Source organism: Onychostoma macrolepis, chromosome 09 (genome assembly GCF_012432095.1).
Source record: "Onychostoma macrolepis isolate SWU-2019 chromosome 09, ASM1243209v1, whole genome shotgun sequence".
Taxonomy (NCBI): Eukaryota; Metazoa; Chordata; class Actinopteri; order Cypriniformes; family Cyprinidae; genus Onychostoma; species Onychostoma macrolepis.
The window spans coordinates 4869541-4887262 of NC_081163.1; the positions used below are offsets into that span (position 1 = coordinate 4869541).

The 17722-nt window shown below is 34.2% G+C and overlaps 3 protein-coding genes across 11 annotated transcripts in view; 2 read left to right on the top strand and 1 right to left on the bottom strand.

The window, feature by feature from the left end:
• dhrs9 (dehydrogenase/reductase (SDR family) member 9) overlaps positions 1-3859 on the top strand; it is a 7845-nt gene extending 3986 nt beyond the window's left edge. For both annotated transcript variants that reach the window (XM_058787776.1, XM_058787777.1), the window contains 2 exons: positions 2893-3056; positions 3161-3859. In XM_058787776.1, coding sequence (XP_058643759.1) covers positions 2893-3056; positions 3161-3384 — 388 coding nt within the window. In that variant the 3' untranslated portion in view covers positions 3385-3859. The remainder of the gene's footprint in view (positions 1-2892; positions 3057-3160) is intronic.
• Positions 3860-4006: 147 nt separating this feature from the next.
• rdh1 (retinol dehydrogenase 1) lies at positions 4007-10356 on the top strand. Its single transcript, XM_058787775.1, has 5 exons — positions 4007-4391; positions 6420-6753; positions 7804-8062; positions 8962-9125; positions 9449-10356. The coding sequence occupies exons 1-5, from the start codon at positions 4389-4391 to the stop codon at positions 9676-9678; spliced, it is 990 nt and encodes a 329-aa protein (XP_058643758.1). The 5' UTR covers positions 4007-4388; the 3' UTR covers positions 9679-10356.
• A 463-nt stretch (positions 10357-10819) lies between these two features.
• The window catches only part of lrp2a (low density lipoprotein receptor-related protein 2a), a 109024-nt gene continuing 102121 nt past the window's right edge, over positions 10820-17722 (bottom strand). For 4 of the 8 annotated variants that reach the window (XM_058787761.1, XM_058787756.1, XM_058787758.1 and 1 more), the window contains 7 exons: positions 17180-17247; positions 16877-16994; positions 15284-15410; positions 13945-14052; positions 13725-13841; positions 13563-13637; positions 10820-12630 (listed from right to left, as the gene is read on the bottom strand). In XM_058787761.1, the coding sequence (XP_058643744.1) occupies positions 12460-12630; positions 13563-13637; positions 13725-13841; positions 13945-14052; positions 15284-15410; positions 16877-16994; positions 17180-17247 (784 nt within the window). In that variant the 3' untranslated portion in view covers positions 10820-12459. The remainder of the gene's footprint in view (positions 12631-13562; positions 13638-13724; positions 13842-13944; positions 14053-15283; positions 15411-16876; positions 16995-17179; positions 17248-17722) is intronic. The other 4 variants (XM_058787765.1, XM_058787757.1, XM_058787760.1 and 1 more) reach the window with 3 other exon arrangements.

The following is a 17722-nucleotide window of genomic DNA, read 5'->3' on the forward strand; positions in this document are numbered from 1 at the left end:
TCGCACATGCATGTGATGTCCCCAGTGCAGCAGGCAAGCTTGGAATATGGAAAAGCTTACATTCAGCAGATAGAAATATTGCATTATATTGATTTTGTCGGGAAAAAAGATAAGTTGTAAGTTGTGGCTTTACTTTACTCTGGCTTTACATCCCTCTGATCAGCATGTGGTACATTATATTAATATAATTAAAAATATTTTTGGAAAATTAAACAGTTTCTTACAAACTCATGTGATTTGATAAAATACATAACGAAATATAATCGCATATGGGTAACGGAAAAATTACTTCAAGCTACACATGACAATTAATGAGATGAATACAACACTTCTATTTGAATGTCACTATCAATCACTATTGAGTGTTTGTAATAACTTCTGACTGAGATCCAATGTGGATTTTGGTCAGATGATGAGGCAGAAATATGTTGTTAGTAACATTCTAGTAGAATTTTATCTGAAAGATACACAGTTACAACTTCTGTGGGGCGTGAAGAAACAGTAATGTAACTAGTAGTGTAACTAATTACTGTTGCCAGAAAGTAATAAGTAAAGTAACAATATTACTTTTGAAAGGAGTAACTAGTAATGAGTAATAGATTACATTCTTTGAGTAACTAGCCCAACACTGTACCTCTTGTATGGATAGATGTTGTTAGAAATTTCAGGACCTTTCTCCCGGTGTCCGTGCTCGCTCAGTCAGGGTTCGAACTACTTGTAGCTCGAAGAGGACCGTCCTCAGGTTCAGATAACTGGTTACCAGAAATTAATCACTCAGAGACTTGTCTTAAAAGTTTAACGAATCACCATTGAAATGGTTTTGTTTTATTAAAAACAATAACTCATAAGCAATGTATCAAAAGTAACAACGAGTAAGTCTTCACCACGAAGTGTCGGCAGCTAACAAAATCTTCTACATGCATTTATCATTTGCATATCATCACCTCCTTGCATATCATTTGCATCAATCTTATTAAAACCTTCCTTCTTTTGTAAATCTCTGCCTCCTCCTGCGCAGACAGGAAGCGCGGCCTTTGTCACAGAGGCTGCATAATGTCAAAAGTTCAAATGGAAGAATTGCAACATTTCTAAATGGCAAGCATGTATACATCTACCTTTAACTTATAAAAAGAATTGTAACACCTTTCAAAAGTGTAAGCGAGTCATACGAGATATACGCATACAGTCATGGACAAAAATATCTGCACCCTTGGTAAATATGATCAAAGGCTGCTGTGAAAATTAATCTGCATTGTTAATCCTTTTGATCTTTTATTAAAAAAATTCACAAAAATCTAACCTTTCATTGGATAATAAGAATTTAAAATGGGGGGAAATATCATTATGAAATAAACGTCTTTCTCTAATACACATTGGCCACAATTAACGGCCAATTAATTTATTCAATACTTTTTGAAACCTCCATTTGCCAGTTTAACAGCTCTAAATGTTCTCCTATAATGCCTGATGAGGTTAGAGACACCTGACAAGAGATCAGAGACCATTCCTTCATCCAGAATCACTCCAGACCCTTTAGATTCACAGCTCCATGTTGGTGCTTCTTCTCTTCAGTTCACTCATTTTCTACAGGGTTCAGGTCAGAGGACTGGAATGACCAGCAGAAGCTTGGTTTTGTGCTCAGTGACCCATTTTTGTGTTGTTTTTGAGGTTTGTGTTTGGATTATTGTACGGTTGGAAGATCCAAACATGGCCCATTATAAGATTTCTAACAGAGTCAGTCACTTATTGATTTTTTATCTGTTGGTATTTGATAGAATCCATGATGCCATGTGTCTAAACAAGATGTCCAGGACCTCCAGCAGAAATATAGGCCCACAACATCAAAAATACAGCAGTATATTTCATTGTACACATGGGGTACTTTTTATCCCGGTGTTCACCAAACCCATCTTGAGTGTTTGCTGCTAAAAAGCTCATTTTTTAGTTTCATCTGACCATAGAAGCCAGTCCCGTTTGAAATTCCAGTCGTGTCTGATATCTGAATATGCTGAAGTTTGTTTTTGGATGAGCGAGGAGAATTCTTCTTGAAACCCTCCCAAACAACATGTGGTGATGTAGGTGTTGTTTGACAAATTTTTTTTAAGGTTTTCTGACTCCGAGACTCAACTATTTTCTGCAATTCTCCAGTTGTGGTCCTTGGAGAGTCTTTAGCCACTCAAACTCTCCTTCTCACCGTGCATTAAGACGATATAGACACACGTCCTCTTCCAGGCAGTTTCGTAACATTTTATGTTGATTTGAAATTCTTAATTATTGCCCTGATGGTGGAAATGGGAATTTTCACTGCTCTAGTTCTTTTCTTAAAGCCACTTCACTAATTTGTGAAGCTCAATTATCTTTTGCTGCACATCAGAAATATATTCTTTGGTTTTTCTCATTGTGATGATGATTAGGGGAATTTGGGCTTTGTTTTCCCTCCTATTTATATTTCTGTGAAACAGGAAGCCATGGCTGGATAATTTCATGTTCATAATCACCCTGGAGTGCTCAAAATTGTGAATATTAATAGGAATATACTTCAGAGATATTTTATTCATAAGAATTTCTAGGGGTACCAATAATTGTGTCCAACGTGTATTTGAGAAAAACATTTATTTCATAATGATATTTCCCCCCCATTTTAAATTCTTATTATCCAATGAAAGGTTAGATTTTTGTGAATTTTTTTAATTAATTAATTTATTTTTAATTCTCTAACATGTACAAATGTAATTAGGGAAGTTGAAATTGACCACCAAACCAACGATATTACCACAATCCATTCTTTCAAATCAATTTTATCTTTATATCTTTATCTCTACTTTTCCTGTGCTTGTATCCTGATTATTGCTGCTTTTGACTATATTAAATGCATTTGTCTTTGTTCTCCAGGAGGAACATGGCACCGTTTGGAGTGAAGGTTTTATGCATTGAACCTGGATTCTTCAAAACAAGCGTTACTGACTCCACTATCTTTGAGAGTCATATGCAGAGATTATGGAAAAAGTTGCCTCAGGAGGTCAAGGATGAGTACGGCAGTGATTTCATAGACAATAGTGAGTTCAAATCCAATAACCGGTTTCAAATAAAGGTCACACTCCCACACTGTTTGCAGTACTAGTTCTGAAAGTTAACATACATTCCTGATGTCCCTTTGCAGCGAAGCTGGCGGTTAAGAATAAGTTTGAGAAGATGTTGGATCCAGATCTGATGAAGGTGGTCAGCTGTATGGAGCATGCGGTGGCTGCGGTCCATCCTCGGACCAGATATTCTCCAGGCTGGGATGCCAAGTTCGTCTGGCTGCCTCTCTCCTACATGCCAACCTTCATCTCGGATGCTTTCGTCTTAAAAAATGCCGTTAAACCAAAAGTGTCTGTTCTGTAAGCATAAACAGCCAATTCTCTATGCTGCAGTCATGCAGTGTATGGATGGAATAAACCATTTTTCCACTTTCAGGGGGAAGTATGGTTAGTAATGAGCAAAACTTAAATATTTTCTTATTTGAACGAAAATTCAATTTAAACTCAATCTATTGTTCTATGGCATTTAGATTGTATAAATACATTTAATATAGATAATCTTGACTTTAACATCGTTATGCACTATTTTGAACACAAGTCCCTCTCATTTCCAAACGCGGACATTGCAAAAACTGTAATTCAACAGCGTGCACAAAATATGTGTGCAGATTACAGTATGTATTCTCTAAATGGATCAAATATGATATTCTGAAGAAAATTGTTAGAACAAAATAATTATCATCAATGGAAATAAAAGGTACCCCACATGTAAATCAATTAAAACGTTATTGTAAATTTTTACAATATTGAATATAAATAAAAACTAAATTTTAAAATGTTTTCTGCAACATTTTTGGAGAGTTTAATTTTTCCTGTAAGATTTTTTAGATCACAATTCACACTTTCCCATGCAGTGTAAATATACTCTCATTATATAAAATATCTCAACTTTCTTTACAGAATATTAAACAAGTGATATGATTATTTAAGCACAAAATTGAATACCTTTCTTTAAAAATTTATATGACATACATTTTATTACACTTCGCTAACCATCACCTTACCAGCATCACACTTGTGAAGCCTGTTATTCAATCAGCTAAATCCGAACCTGTCAAAGTGTCATTTGACCACCTATTTTGACCACAGATTTAGTAATGCATGGGCACACAAACTCAGTATTGAATGTTTAGAAGCCAAAGTAGGCCTTAGGGTTTGTTGCACAACCTCAGTGACGTTTATTGCGTTTGGCGCCCTTTGACCCCTCAGTCAGTTTGTGGTCCTTGAGCCCTTCAGTGCACCGGGATCAGGACAGGAGTGGAAATCCTGAGTTTTCACAGTCAAGGAGTATTGACAACTGCAGTAGTCATGGTACGTTTGTCTGTTCTTAACACAGTCAGGTAATTTGTGTCTTTATTTCATTAATGTATAAAGCATAGTAGGAATTAATGTGTGCATGAACATTTCAAAGCTATATCAATTATTTTTGCAATAAATCATTGACAGAGAAATGAGGGAACATACAGTAGTTGCGACGCCACCTAGTGGCTGTTGAATGATCTGTCCACAATTACGTTTTTGTTAACATTTATATTAAACAGATTAAATCACAAGTGTTTCGTTTCTATATAGCCAATATTCTATACTCCAAAAAATAAATCGTGTTAGATGGAGGAAAATTGTTGTATTAAATCATGCAATTTTGAAAAACGTGCTTAATTGTCGTAAAATTACTGCAAAGAATCATAATGGTCTAAAAATATGTTTGTTTGTTTTTTGTTTGTTTTTCATCGAAAAAATGGCGTTATATTTTTTGTGAGAATCAGACAGCTAAACTTGCGTTTCTCCATTTGACCGCAAGGTTGTGCACTATAGTTAGTTTTAATCTGGTCAGTCTCAGTGGACGTTTATGCGTATAAACTTCCGCACAGTTGCACAACATCATTTGAACTAATTACTAAACAGGAATCTGCCAGCAGCACACTTTCAGTCTACTGAGGACGCCAAGGATACATTTATATTTAACCTTTTCTCTCAAAGTGTTATCACAACTTTTGCTCTCCTGTCTCTTCTTTAAAAGTTAATAAAGTACCCTTTTGACAGGTTCTTCTGGACTTTGTTCAGGTTAGAATGTAAACACCATCTCTTAAAATTCACCTAAAAAAAAAAAAAAAATCTATATTAATAATGCATAAAAATAAATGCATAAATATCTACATAAAAATCCACGTAATTTGTATAAAAAAAGAAAGAAAAACAATTAAAAAATATTCACATAAAATTCTAAATAAAATCTAAATTAATAAATAAAATCTATAAACAAACGTATATAAATAAATGAATAAAAATCTGAATAAATGAACAAAAACTAAATAAATAATTTAAAAAAATCTAAATAAAGAAAATAAATATTATACACACCTACAATTGAAGTTGAAGATTTTCAGATATTTCTGCCATTATTTATTGATTGATTGATAAAAGTGGGGTCAAATACCAATGTCGCAGTGTTATTGGAATTAAAAAATGAGAGAAAAAATCTTAAATCGTGGACATTTTTTCCTTGTTATATTTTGCTTTAATAACATTTGGATAACATTGGATTTCTCAGTGCAGTGTTTTTGTACACTATAGTGTGTAAGTGGGGAAAAAAAAGTTGCCTGACATACAAAGTAAAAGTCTATATGAAGAGTTCAGATGCAAAAGTGCCATTTGAAATTTTCTTCTAAAATGAGCATTTTTTCTCAGGCTGTGTAGGTAAATTCACTTTAGTGGTAATGAACAGCCAGGTTCTTTTCATTGCCATTAAAGTGAAATAACTGAACACAAACATAGGAGCCTGAGAAAAATGCTCATTTGTGACCCTGGACCACAAAACCAGTCATAAGGGTTAATTTTTTTTTTTTAATTGAATAATTTAATTGCTGAATAAATAAGCTTTCCATTGATGTGTGGTTTGTTAGGATATGACAATATTTTGCTGATGAAGTTCTTAGCAATGCATATTACCAATCAAATATATTTACAGTAGGAAATTTACCAAATTTACTTAATATCCTGATGATTTTTGGCTTAAAAGAAAAATGATCATTTTATATATATATATATATATATATATATATGTTAATTCATTCATTCATTTAATCATTTATTTATTTCCTCCACATTTCATTTTTTTTAGGGTTATGGTTGGTCATGAATGTATGTGGAGGACATAAATGAATAAATAAACATTTATTTATTTATGCATTATGTATTCAGTTATGTATTTAACGATTTATTTATATATTTCAACATTTATTTAATGATTTAATTTTGAGTAATTTGGCCCTCCATATCATAGAACAACTGGAAAGGCCAGTGTTTGTCCAGCACAGCTTCATCCATCTCCCTCCGCAGGTGCTCTTCTGCGCGGATCTGCTGTGCTGCTGTTCTCTGGCCGTTCTGGCGCTCGTCGCCGCGGTCTGGTTCTTCCGAGACTCCCGTCAGATCAGCGGCATCCACGAGAAACACGTCCTGGTGACGGGCTGCGATAGCGGCTTCGGAGAGCTCGCGGCGCGGCAGCTCGACCGGCGGGGTTTTCACGTGATCGCCGCGTGTCTCACGGAACCTGGTGCCTCCAGACTGCGCGCGGCGGCCTCCCCCAGACTCAAGACGCTTCTGCTCAATGTTACCGACAGCGCGAGCGTCGAGAGTGCGCTGGAGCGCGTGCGCAGCGAGACCGGGGAGAGAGGTGAGACGGACGGTCAGATAGGGTGCCAGCTCGAGTCAAGCGCAGCGAGAGATAAAGCCGAGATACAGGCTCTTTGACGACCACACAGCCCTCAGACCAACTCATAAATCTGCAACCTTTGGACAAGCGCTTTTAGTTGACCTGGAGGAGCATCTTCAGGCGAATGCCATTCTCATACCAAAGCTGCATCGTTTATTATAGAATGACTTACTTTTCTCATAATGCACCTGACATGTTTGCATACTTCAGTGACCTTTGACCCTAAAGGGATAGTTCAGCCCAAGATTAATATTTGCTGACAGTAGATGAGTTTGTTTCTTCATCAGAACAGATTTTTGGAAGTATAGCATTACATCACTTGCTCACCACTGGATGCTCTGCAGTGAATGGGTGCCGTCAGAATGAGTGACTAATCAATAATCCATATGACTCCTTTTTTTAATATCTTGTGAAGTGAAAAGCTGCATTTTTGTAAGAGACGAATCCTTCTTTAAGGCATTTTAACTTTAAACCGTTGCTTCTGGCCAAAATACAAATCCATAATCCATAATAACACTTCCAATCCAGTCCATTTTCTGTTGCCATCTCACATCAAAATCCACCAACATACGAGTTTAGAGCTGTTTTGGATCTGTGCATATTTCTGTCCTAATTCAGTCAAAACAACGTTTTAACTGAAGAAAGCAATATTATGGATAGAGGACTCATATTTTATTCGGAAGCAACAGTTTGAAGTTAAAAATGTCTTAATGATAGATTTCTTTCTTACAAACGTGCAGTTTTTCACTTCATAGAATCTTTAACTGATGGACTGGAGTGGTGTGGATTATTGTGATGTTTTTATCAGCTGTTTGGACTCTCATTCTGACGGCACCCATTCACTGCAGAGGATCCATTGCTGAGACAGTGATGTAATGCTGCCTTTCTCCAAATCTGTTCTGATGAAGGAACAAACTCATCTACATCTTGAATGGCCTGAGAGTGAGTAAACTATTCTTTTTATTGTGTGATTTGCATGTACACTACATTTCTTATTTTTTCTTGTGTCAGGTCTGTGGGGTTTGGTGAACAATGCAGGCATCTCGGTCCCCATCGGCCCCATGGAATGGATGCAGCTGGAGGACTTTAAGAAGGTTCTGGACGTAAACCTCATTGGTCTTATTGAGGTGACTCTGAAGTTTCTTCCTCTGCTGAAGAAAGCTCGTGGTCGGGTGGTGAACGTGGCCAGTATACTGGGCAGAGTCTCACTCATCGGGGGAGGATATTGTCTCGCTAAATATGGTGTGGAGGCCTTCTCTGATAGCTTGAGGTATGTCCAGACGTCTAACAAAAAATTCAACTTCGAGACATGCCAACAAGATCTTTTAGCATGTATTGTAAAAAGTACACATTTCGTAGGTCATCATGGCTTAATTAAAAAAATTGTTTTTATTAATACATATTTTTTTAAAGAAATGTATTTATTAAAAATCTTTATTTAAATAGAAATAAATAGATTCTAATGAATATATACATAAAATGTAATAATTATAAATAAAATATAAAAAAAATAATAAGCATTAAATTTATTATATTATATTGTTAACAAGACAATAAAATCATCAGTCTTTTATTAAAAACAGCCAGCAAAATCCATTTCTAATTTTAAAGGTCATCATGGCATAAATTTATTTATTTTGTAAATATACATACACAAATACATTTGAAAAATAATTAAAAAAAAAAAAAAAATATATATATATATATATATATATATATATATATATATATATATATATATATATATATATATAAACTTTATTAAAAACAGCCAACAAAATGCATTTCTAATTGGCTACAATATTTGAGTTTCAAAAGTACAGGTTTCACAGGTCATAATGACTGAAAAAAATTAATAAATTCAACTACAAATAAGTAAATAAAATGTGTAAATTAATTAATAAATGTAATAATTAATTACTAAATTAACAAAAAAATACAAATGTATTATTTTATATTGCTAACAAGCTGATAATATTATCTGACTTTTATTAAAAAGAGCCAACAAAATCCATTTCTAACTATGGTCATAACTTGGTCAAACTTTTAAACCATACCCATACTACAACTTCTAATATAATACATTCTAATTCAACTTCTAATTCTAATACATGCTACAACGTCTAATAATCTCTCTAAAATCCTTTTATTCTCTCTTGCTGATATCAGGAGAGATATGATGCACTTTGGAGTGAAAGTAAGCATCATTGAACCAGGCTTCTTCAAGACACAAGTGGCAGATCTAGGCCTCATTGAAGATGATCTGAAGAAACGGTGGAACAACCTCCCAGCAGAGGTCAGGAGAGCCTATGGAGACTCGTACCTGCAGGACTGTGAGATTTCATGCAACACAACACTGCTTTAGATTTATATCATGATGCATTTAAAGGAATAGTTCATGCAAACGTGCTCATCTAATGAAACACGCAATACTTTACTAACAACTTCAATAATAGTCTTGCTTAGCATTAGCATGTTAGTAAGTCGATACCACAATTCTCTAAAAATACATTACACACTCAAATATTGGGCAAAATAGTTAATTGTTAATTATATTGAAAGATTTGTAGGCTTGTTTTGGGGCAGAGCCTCATGTGATGATGCTGTTATGTGGTTGTACTGACATTTCTGAATTTCTCTCAATCTTTTCTTCCAGATAAAAAAGTGCAGGAATTATCCATGAAGATTCTGGCCAGCAGTGACCTTTCCAAAGTAACGTCATGCATGCAACACGCTCTTTCTGCGCGTTATCCCCGAACACGCTACAGCGCAGGCTGGGACGCCAAGTTCCTGTGGATTCCCCTCTCGTACCTGCCGACATGTATAACAGACATCTTCACCAACATTATAATGCCTTCCACGAAGGGGAGCGGAACATCTCTATAAAGAATCACTGAAAACAACACTGCAGCTCAACGTATCAAGAGAAGCATCTTCTTTCTGAATTTGTCTTTGAAACTGTGATTGCTGTATGCAACAATTATCACACAGCCCTTGAAAATATTTTTGCAAAAAAGGCCTTATATTACCTAATTTGATGATTCTGAGTTCAAAAATCGGCATGCGAGTTCATCACGTACAGCAGTTCAATGTCAAGTGTTTCATATCATTTAACTTACAATCTGCAAAGTAGCAGAAAAAAAAGGAGGAATCAGAATTTGGCATAAAATAATGTCTTCAGGATCATGTGAAAATGGGCTGCGAATTGAACAAATGATTGCAACCTGACTCATTGTATGACGGGAAAATGTCTTTGTGGTAAGTTTCTGCTGATTAGGGGGAGAATACAAGATTTCTTCACCTTACAAATGGATGTTAAAAGCAAAAAAATGCTATGAAATGCATCATATTTTGTGAAAAAGTGACGTATAGAGCGAAAAAGGCACTATTTTTTTGCAATCAGCACCTCAAATTTAACAAAAAAAGTATTGGATTTCAATCAGCAATTGTGATGCAGGGCCATGCATTAATTCAATCAAATAAAAATATATTTTATATATTGTTGCATTTTCCATAAATAAAGTACCCTTTGGTGTCCCACAACATAATGATTCATTTATGCTTTTTTTATTAATTTATTTTTTAATCAAAATGTCATAAATGGATATTCTGATGAAAGCAAGACTTCTCCAGTCATTAGTCTGCTTAAACCCTAAGCTTACATTCATCTGCCTCCAACACCTACATCTCAACATCAAATCGACAATCGATACATAAAACCAACATTTTGTAGTGAATTGTTTCTTTTCTGATAATCCATTACACATGGATGTGCGTCGCAATGCAGAAAACAATATGGTTTCACTTTTAAAATTGTTAACCTATTTAATCTGAACTTTTCTTTTAAATAAATACAAAGTATATGAGAGGTTAGCATTTGGATGGGTAATGTGCTTTGAAGGAATGACTCAAATTAAGGAAATCTTCCAAATTGAAGATTTGGACCTTAATTTTTTATGGTTTCTCTTAATGGATAAATATATGTGTGTGTGTGTGTCTGTTGTATATCAAAACAAAAAGATCTTACTATTTCTTATAAAAACAAATTTATTTGATTTTTCACAGCAGCATTAATTTGTTTCCAGTTCCTTTCTATAGTAACATAATCGGCATGTCAAGATGAATAAATTCATAATAATCTTTTTTTTTTTTTTTTTACTGTCTTTAATATACAAAATCATTTAAAATATACTGACTTCACAGTCCATGCACTTCATCAGATGGGAAAGTAAGTATGAAAAGCCCTTGAAACGCTGACGGGACATCAGAGATCTCCAGATATCACAGTTATAATCACATGCATATAAACTGGGAAATTTCAAGTATTATTTCAATATATAAAACAGAAGTGGTGTGTCTTCTACTTCTATTAAAATGTGTTTACAGCGGAATACGTCTCTGTATTATCATACTTTCAGACTTTCTTTAATGAGAGTCCCTTTCTCTGCATGGCATATTTGGAGTAGTTCACCACTTCTGTCATTATTTCCTCACCCTGACGTCATCTGAAACACAAATGCTGTTATTTTGAGGAAAATAAGCAGCTCTTTATCATGCAATTCGGTGTCAGTAACTTACAAGTTACTGTACAATTTACTACTCACAACTGGAGTGGATGAGTAAATAATGACCGATTTTTCATTTTTGGGTGAACTATTCCTTTAATAGCTCTCGATAGTTCTGCACATAAGTGATATTTCAGACATACTGTGGTGCTTTTGCTCTTTTTCTTGAATCAGGCCGCTCCACAAATGAGGTATATGTACATAAGTGATGCATATGCGTTGTGTTTTCTCAGTGGTGAAAACTGTTAAAAGGAATAGTTCACCTAAAAATGAAAAAATTGCACTGGAGGAAGCATTATTATGGATTATGAAATGGCATTTTAGCTGGAAGCGACGGTTTAAGTTAAAAACACCTTAACGATGGATTTGTTTCTTACAAACACGCAGCTTTTCACTTCACAAGACGTTAACTGATGGACTGGAGTGGTGTGGATTATTGTGATGTTTTTATCAGCTGTTTGGACTCTCATTCTGACGGCACCCATTCACTGCAGAGCTTCCATTGCTGAGCAAGTGATGCAATGCTACATTTCTCCAAATCTGTTCCCATGAAGAAACAAACTCATCTACATCTTAGATGTCCTGAGGGTGAATTGTAATTTTTGGGTGAACTATTCCTTAACGAATAATCAGATCAAATGGCAAAGTCTCAGCTGGCTCTCAAAGCACTTTTACTCCACATCGTTGGCATATGTGTGTGTGTGTGTGTGCGCAAATCTCCAGGAATAAGTAATAATCTATTTCAAAATAACATCTGAACAGAGGATATTATCACACAAAATCTTTTCAATTTACAAATGTACAAAATATTCATAACATTCTCCTTCAGCAGCATCAGTGCAAAGATATACAAATACGACGTCACAATAATAATAAAAAAAGAATCATACAACATGAATTGGCATACAAAGTATCAGAAGGCAAAGTCTCTCTTCCGTAGGCTATCCAAACATTTCATCTATTCTCATCTATACTTTTTTTTGCTTCAAAAATAATCTTAAATTGATTTCTGTCGTATGGAGGCTGCATATAAAAATAGATTCTGTGCAAAGGGAGTGTTTCTTTGTATTTTCCCGTGGGTGTGTTGGTGTGTGTGTGATGCTCATATTTCACTGTCCTCTTTAACCAGGTTGGCCGTGTCTGTGAAGGTGTCCTCTGTCGGTGAATAGGCGCTCAGTTTCTCTCGTTTCTGGGGTTTGGGAGGAGGAACGAAAGGAGATGGCTGTGATGAAGAGCTGGCGTCTGTAGCTCCATGTGTCTGCTCATCCTGCATCTGACACAAAGACAACCTCAACTTTGACCACATTTGACCATCATTCTCACATTAAGACCCATATTCTGGTTAAAACTTTATTCTGAAAAGAGCATTTACGTGAATTTCATTTCTCCTGTGGAAATACTGGTGATGGTTTATTATGATGCATTTTAGTGACAAAATCAAATAAAATCGCCAGTGTTATTTTAGTATCATTGATATGCTATTCAAATTTTTGTTAACGTTTTGAATCAGATTTTATTTTTATTAGATTTTCTGTTTTCATTTTAGCTCCCAAGTTTCAGTAATTTTAGTTTATTTAGTTTTAATAAAATAATAATAAAAAAAATATCTTTAAGTTAAAGTACTAAAATTACTATGGTGAAAACTGAAATAAAGCTGAATATATATAAAAATAAAATAAAATAAAATGACAAATGGACAAAATTACCAAAACCTAACAAAAAACAAAATCAAAATATTATTAAAATATTAATAAATGCTATAATAGTATATAAAAAAGGATTTTATATTTTAGTCAGTTTTATTTCAAGTAATTAAATTGTTTTGTTTTATGGTTTTTAATTTTAGCAAACGATAACAACTCTGAAGAGTATAATGAAGTACAAAATATATATATACTGTACTTTTGTGTTTCTTTTTTAATATTTATCTATTAAAGATAGATTTCACCTATATTCTGGCTTATGTACTAATTTTGTTAAATACTATAAACTTGGCATTGTGTACTATGAATATTGTAGGAAAAATTATTGTGATTTGTAAATCACTTTCGATAAATGAGTCTGCTTAAAAAACAAAATGCAAACATAATACTTGTGTTTCCTTGATTGCTTGACTTTCTACAATTGGCTGTTTCTTCTTTCACTCATTACTTTTGTTTAGACGAGAAGTTATAAATGAATGTTAACATAGTCAGTTCTGCTCACCTCTGAATATGTAGGGTTTTCAAATGTTGTGCTTGGCTTCAGTTTTCTTTTAAAGAAACTCCATTTGGACTCCTGCTAACAAAAAATGTAATCAAATTAAATGAAATAAAATTTAAAAAAAAAAAAACTGTAAACTGTAGACCAATGTTCAGATGTTCCCACCTGTGTGGTTGTTTGCTCTGCAGGTCCGCTCTTCACCTCCACTGCCTGTTCATGAGCGTTATACGTAGGGTTTGAGAAGTTATTCTCCACCTGGTCACCGCTGACGTTCACAGTGACCTGTATGAAGCACGGAAACACGAAACTCAACACAAGACCTGCTCAGGTCGTACTGTAAGCAATGTCTAGAGGGTTATGAAAGGCTTTCGAGAAGGAAACATACCTGTGTTGCATGTATTACTGCTGGATCGCTGGATGGGCCGGCTGCAGTCGAGTACAGAGGATTCTCAAATGTGATTGGCTGTCTACCAGAGTCTGCAAAATTCTCATCCTAATAATCAAAACCAAGAATCCAGATCAGACACAAATCAATGCTTCAACCCACAGCTAGCTATAGACTGAAAAATTCAGGCACTGAAATCTGAGATTATTAGCAAATAACTACGTTTACTTGGCATAAAGTTGTTTGCCATTAAATAGTTTTATTTTTTTGACTGTTCCTAAATGGCGCTTTTGCTCACAGAGGCTGCATTTATTTGAGCAAAAATACAATAAAAACAGTAATATTGTAAAATATTATTACAATTTAAAAAAACTGTTTTCTATTTAAATATATTTTAAAATGTAATTTATTCCTGTGATGAAAAAGCTGAATTTTCAGCATCATTACTCCAGTCTTCAGTGTCACATGATCCTTAAGAAATCATTCTAATATGCTGATTTGCTGCTCAAGAAACATTTATGATTATTAGTGCTGTCAAACGATTAATTGCGATTAATCGCATCCAAAATAAAAGTTTTAGTTTACATAATATATGTGCGTGTACTGTGTATATTTATTATGTATATATAAATACACACACATACATATAAAAAATATGTTGTTTATATATTAAATATATTTATCTGTAATATAAATAATATAAATATAAATATATTCAAAATATATGCTGTATGTGTGTGTATTTATATATACATAATAAATATACACAGTACACGCACATATATTATGTAAACAAAAACTTTTATTTTGGATGCGATTAATCGTTTGACAGCACTAATTATTATCAATGTTGAAAATAGTTGTGCTGATTCATATTTTGGTGGAAAGTTCAAAAGAACAGCATTTATTTGAAATAGAATATTTTTTGTAACTTTATAAATGTCTTAATACTTTTGATCAAATTAATGCATCCTTGCTGAATAAAATACAAATTCTTAAAAAAAAAAAATCTTACTGACCCCAGTCTTGTGAATGATAGTGTAAGTGTTCATTTAATTACTGCCATTGTCTCATTTAAAAAACTCATATTAGTCGACCACTACTTTTAACATCTGAAATAGACTAGAATATTCATTGTGATTAATGATACACAGAATCCCATTAGAAACTAGTGCACTGATACTCCAAGTCTTGGAAAAGATGTAACATTAATACTGGGGCCAAAAGGTCAACCAGGGACTTTACGCCTCATAGATGAGTCAAGAAAAATGTGCTGAGTGCACTTCACAATCCAGGAGTCAGAAGTTACTGTTAAATCGACACAAAAGACCACATTTACCAGCTGCATGGCCCTGTCGATGAACGACACTCCCAGAGTCTGAGGCTCCAGGTCCATCGTGACATTGTCACCTGAATGAAACGACACTCCATTTCCTGTGTCTGCCGACTTCACCAGGCTGCTCAGACTAAGAGAAACAGAAAAACAGTGGAGAAAAATGAAATAACGGGAATAATAATTAGAAATGAACTCTAAATGATCACATAGGAGAATATTCAACAGCATAAGACATTTTAAATAAACAGCATATTTAGCATATTGACACTACAAGACAACCTTTTTGAGTGAAAACATAAATGAATAGTCGAATCTGAGTTTTAAATCAATTCATTTAAAAGGATTCACATAAAATGATACCAATATGAACACCGTTTTTACAGCTAAAGTTTAAATCAAAGACACAAAGCATCTTAATGCTCTCTTCAATCTAGTCTAATAACATGGAAACTTCACAGAGAAATAAAAATCACATTAAAACCACTGCAATACTGAAGATGCTGCCTAATTTGAAATCGCTTGCAAAGTATTTGCAAATATATCATGAATATTCAATACAACACAAAGACCATGCAGTAGGTTAACTACAGTAGACAGCAACTCACAAATCTTACTAGATAAGATAAATCTTACTCTAACTAGATATTGTTTTGATGTTGTTTTACTGTGACAAGCTATAAGCAAAGTTCTCATTTTGACATTAAAAATCAATAGACAAAGAAGGAGGAGATGGCAAGGTTATGAAAGATACAACTAGATAATGAAATATAAAAATCCGTTCAAAGGTTTGGGGTCAGTAAGATGTTTTTTTTGGAAATAAATAAATTAATGCTTTTATTTAGCAAGGACATTAAATTGATCAAAAGTGTATGGAAGCCCGTTTCCGCCACTGAATAAAAAATAAAAAAGGTTATTGCAACCTTTTTTTCTCAGCATTGTGTGATATAAACTCGCAATTGCGAATTATAAAGTCAGAATTGCGAGATATAAACTTGCAATTGCGAGTTAAAGTCCAGTTTTGAGGGGAAAAAAAGACTGATATGTTCTCAGAATTACATTATTTTTTTTATTCAGTGGCGGAAACGGGCTTCCATAAAAGTGACAGTAAAGATATGCTCAAAATGACAAAAGATTGCTATTTCAAATAAACGCTGTTTTTCTGAATTTTCTATTCGGTTTACACAACACCATTTGAAGCAGCACAACTGTTTTCTGAAGGATCATGTGACACTGAAGACTGGAGTAATGATGCTGAAAATTCAGCTTTGATCACTGGAATAAATTACATTTTACAATATATTACAATAGAAAACAGTTATTTTAAATTGCAATAATATTTCACAGTATCACTGTTTTTATTGTATTTTTGATCAAATTAGTGAACCCAAACTTTGTATTTTGACACTCAAGCTATATGCTTAAAGATGAGCAAAATATCAAACCTAGTAGCAATTATTTAAAAAATAATAATAATAAAGCACTTTTCAAGCAAGAGCAAGCACAGACTGGTTGGTTAAAGTGAAGTCATATGTTTTTAAGTGTGGCTTTATGTTTCAGATCAACTGTAGGTAGTTGAGTGGTGTGTTTGTGTTGTACCTGGGTAGTTTAGGCATTGACGGGATGAGAGAGCCAGTGCGCTTGTAGTTGAGGAAAACTCCCACAACCAGAGCTCCAGTAATCAGAATAATAACCACTGCTAACAGGACGGTCACAGCTACACACACACAGTAAGACATACGAGTGCAGTCTCATTACTTTCCATTTGAAATTAACATGCTGAACGTGCTGGATAGAGTAATTAGAGTGGATAAATAACAGCATCACATGTTACAAACCGTGAGTAAAGGTGTTTACAATGAAACAGTTATATAACTAATTAACAAGGAAGAGTTTGTTTACCTGTCCCTGCAGGAGCACCTCTAGACTTCCCCATTTCACAGTAACTACCCGAGTAACCATAAGGACACCTGAGGAGCAAAAACACTGACCCATTACAGACAATCTACAGCACGGCTTTGACAAAAATGACTCTTTATACAATCTATGTGGCTATGCATTTATTGTATTTATCACTAAATAAAGAGGTTTTGCACATGACAAATTATGTATATAAATGAAATACAGTACTGTGCAAAAGTCTTAGGCCACTTGTATTTTATAAGTCAATCATTTCTATTTTTTCTTGTAGTGTGTCAGTGGAAATATCAGTTTTTAAAAAAAGCAAGTTTTCATAGAACAGTGAATACATATCTCAAAATATCAATGAAAATGCAATTCCTCCTGACAGGTCACCATGATTTTGCCAAGTAAGGCGTGTTCCTGGATCAACATCTTTTGTTGACCCTGGATCAACATTATTGTCCAAAAATATAGACCTAACCCTATCCCTACCTGTAAACCTGACCCTGCCCATAATTTATACCTAAAATCAGAGGGAAACGA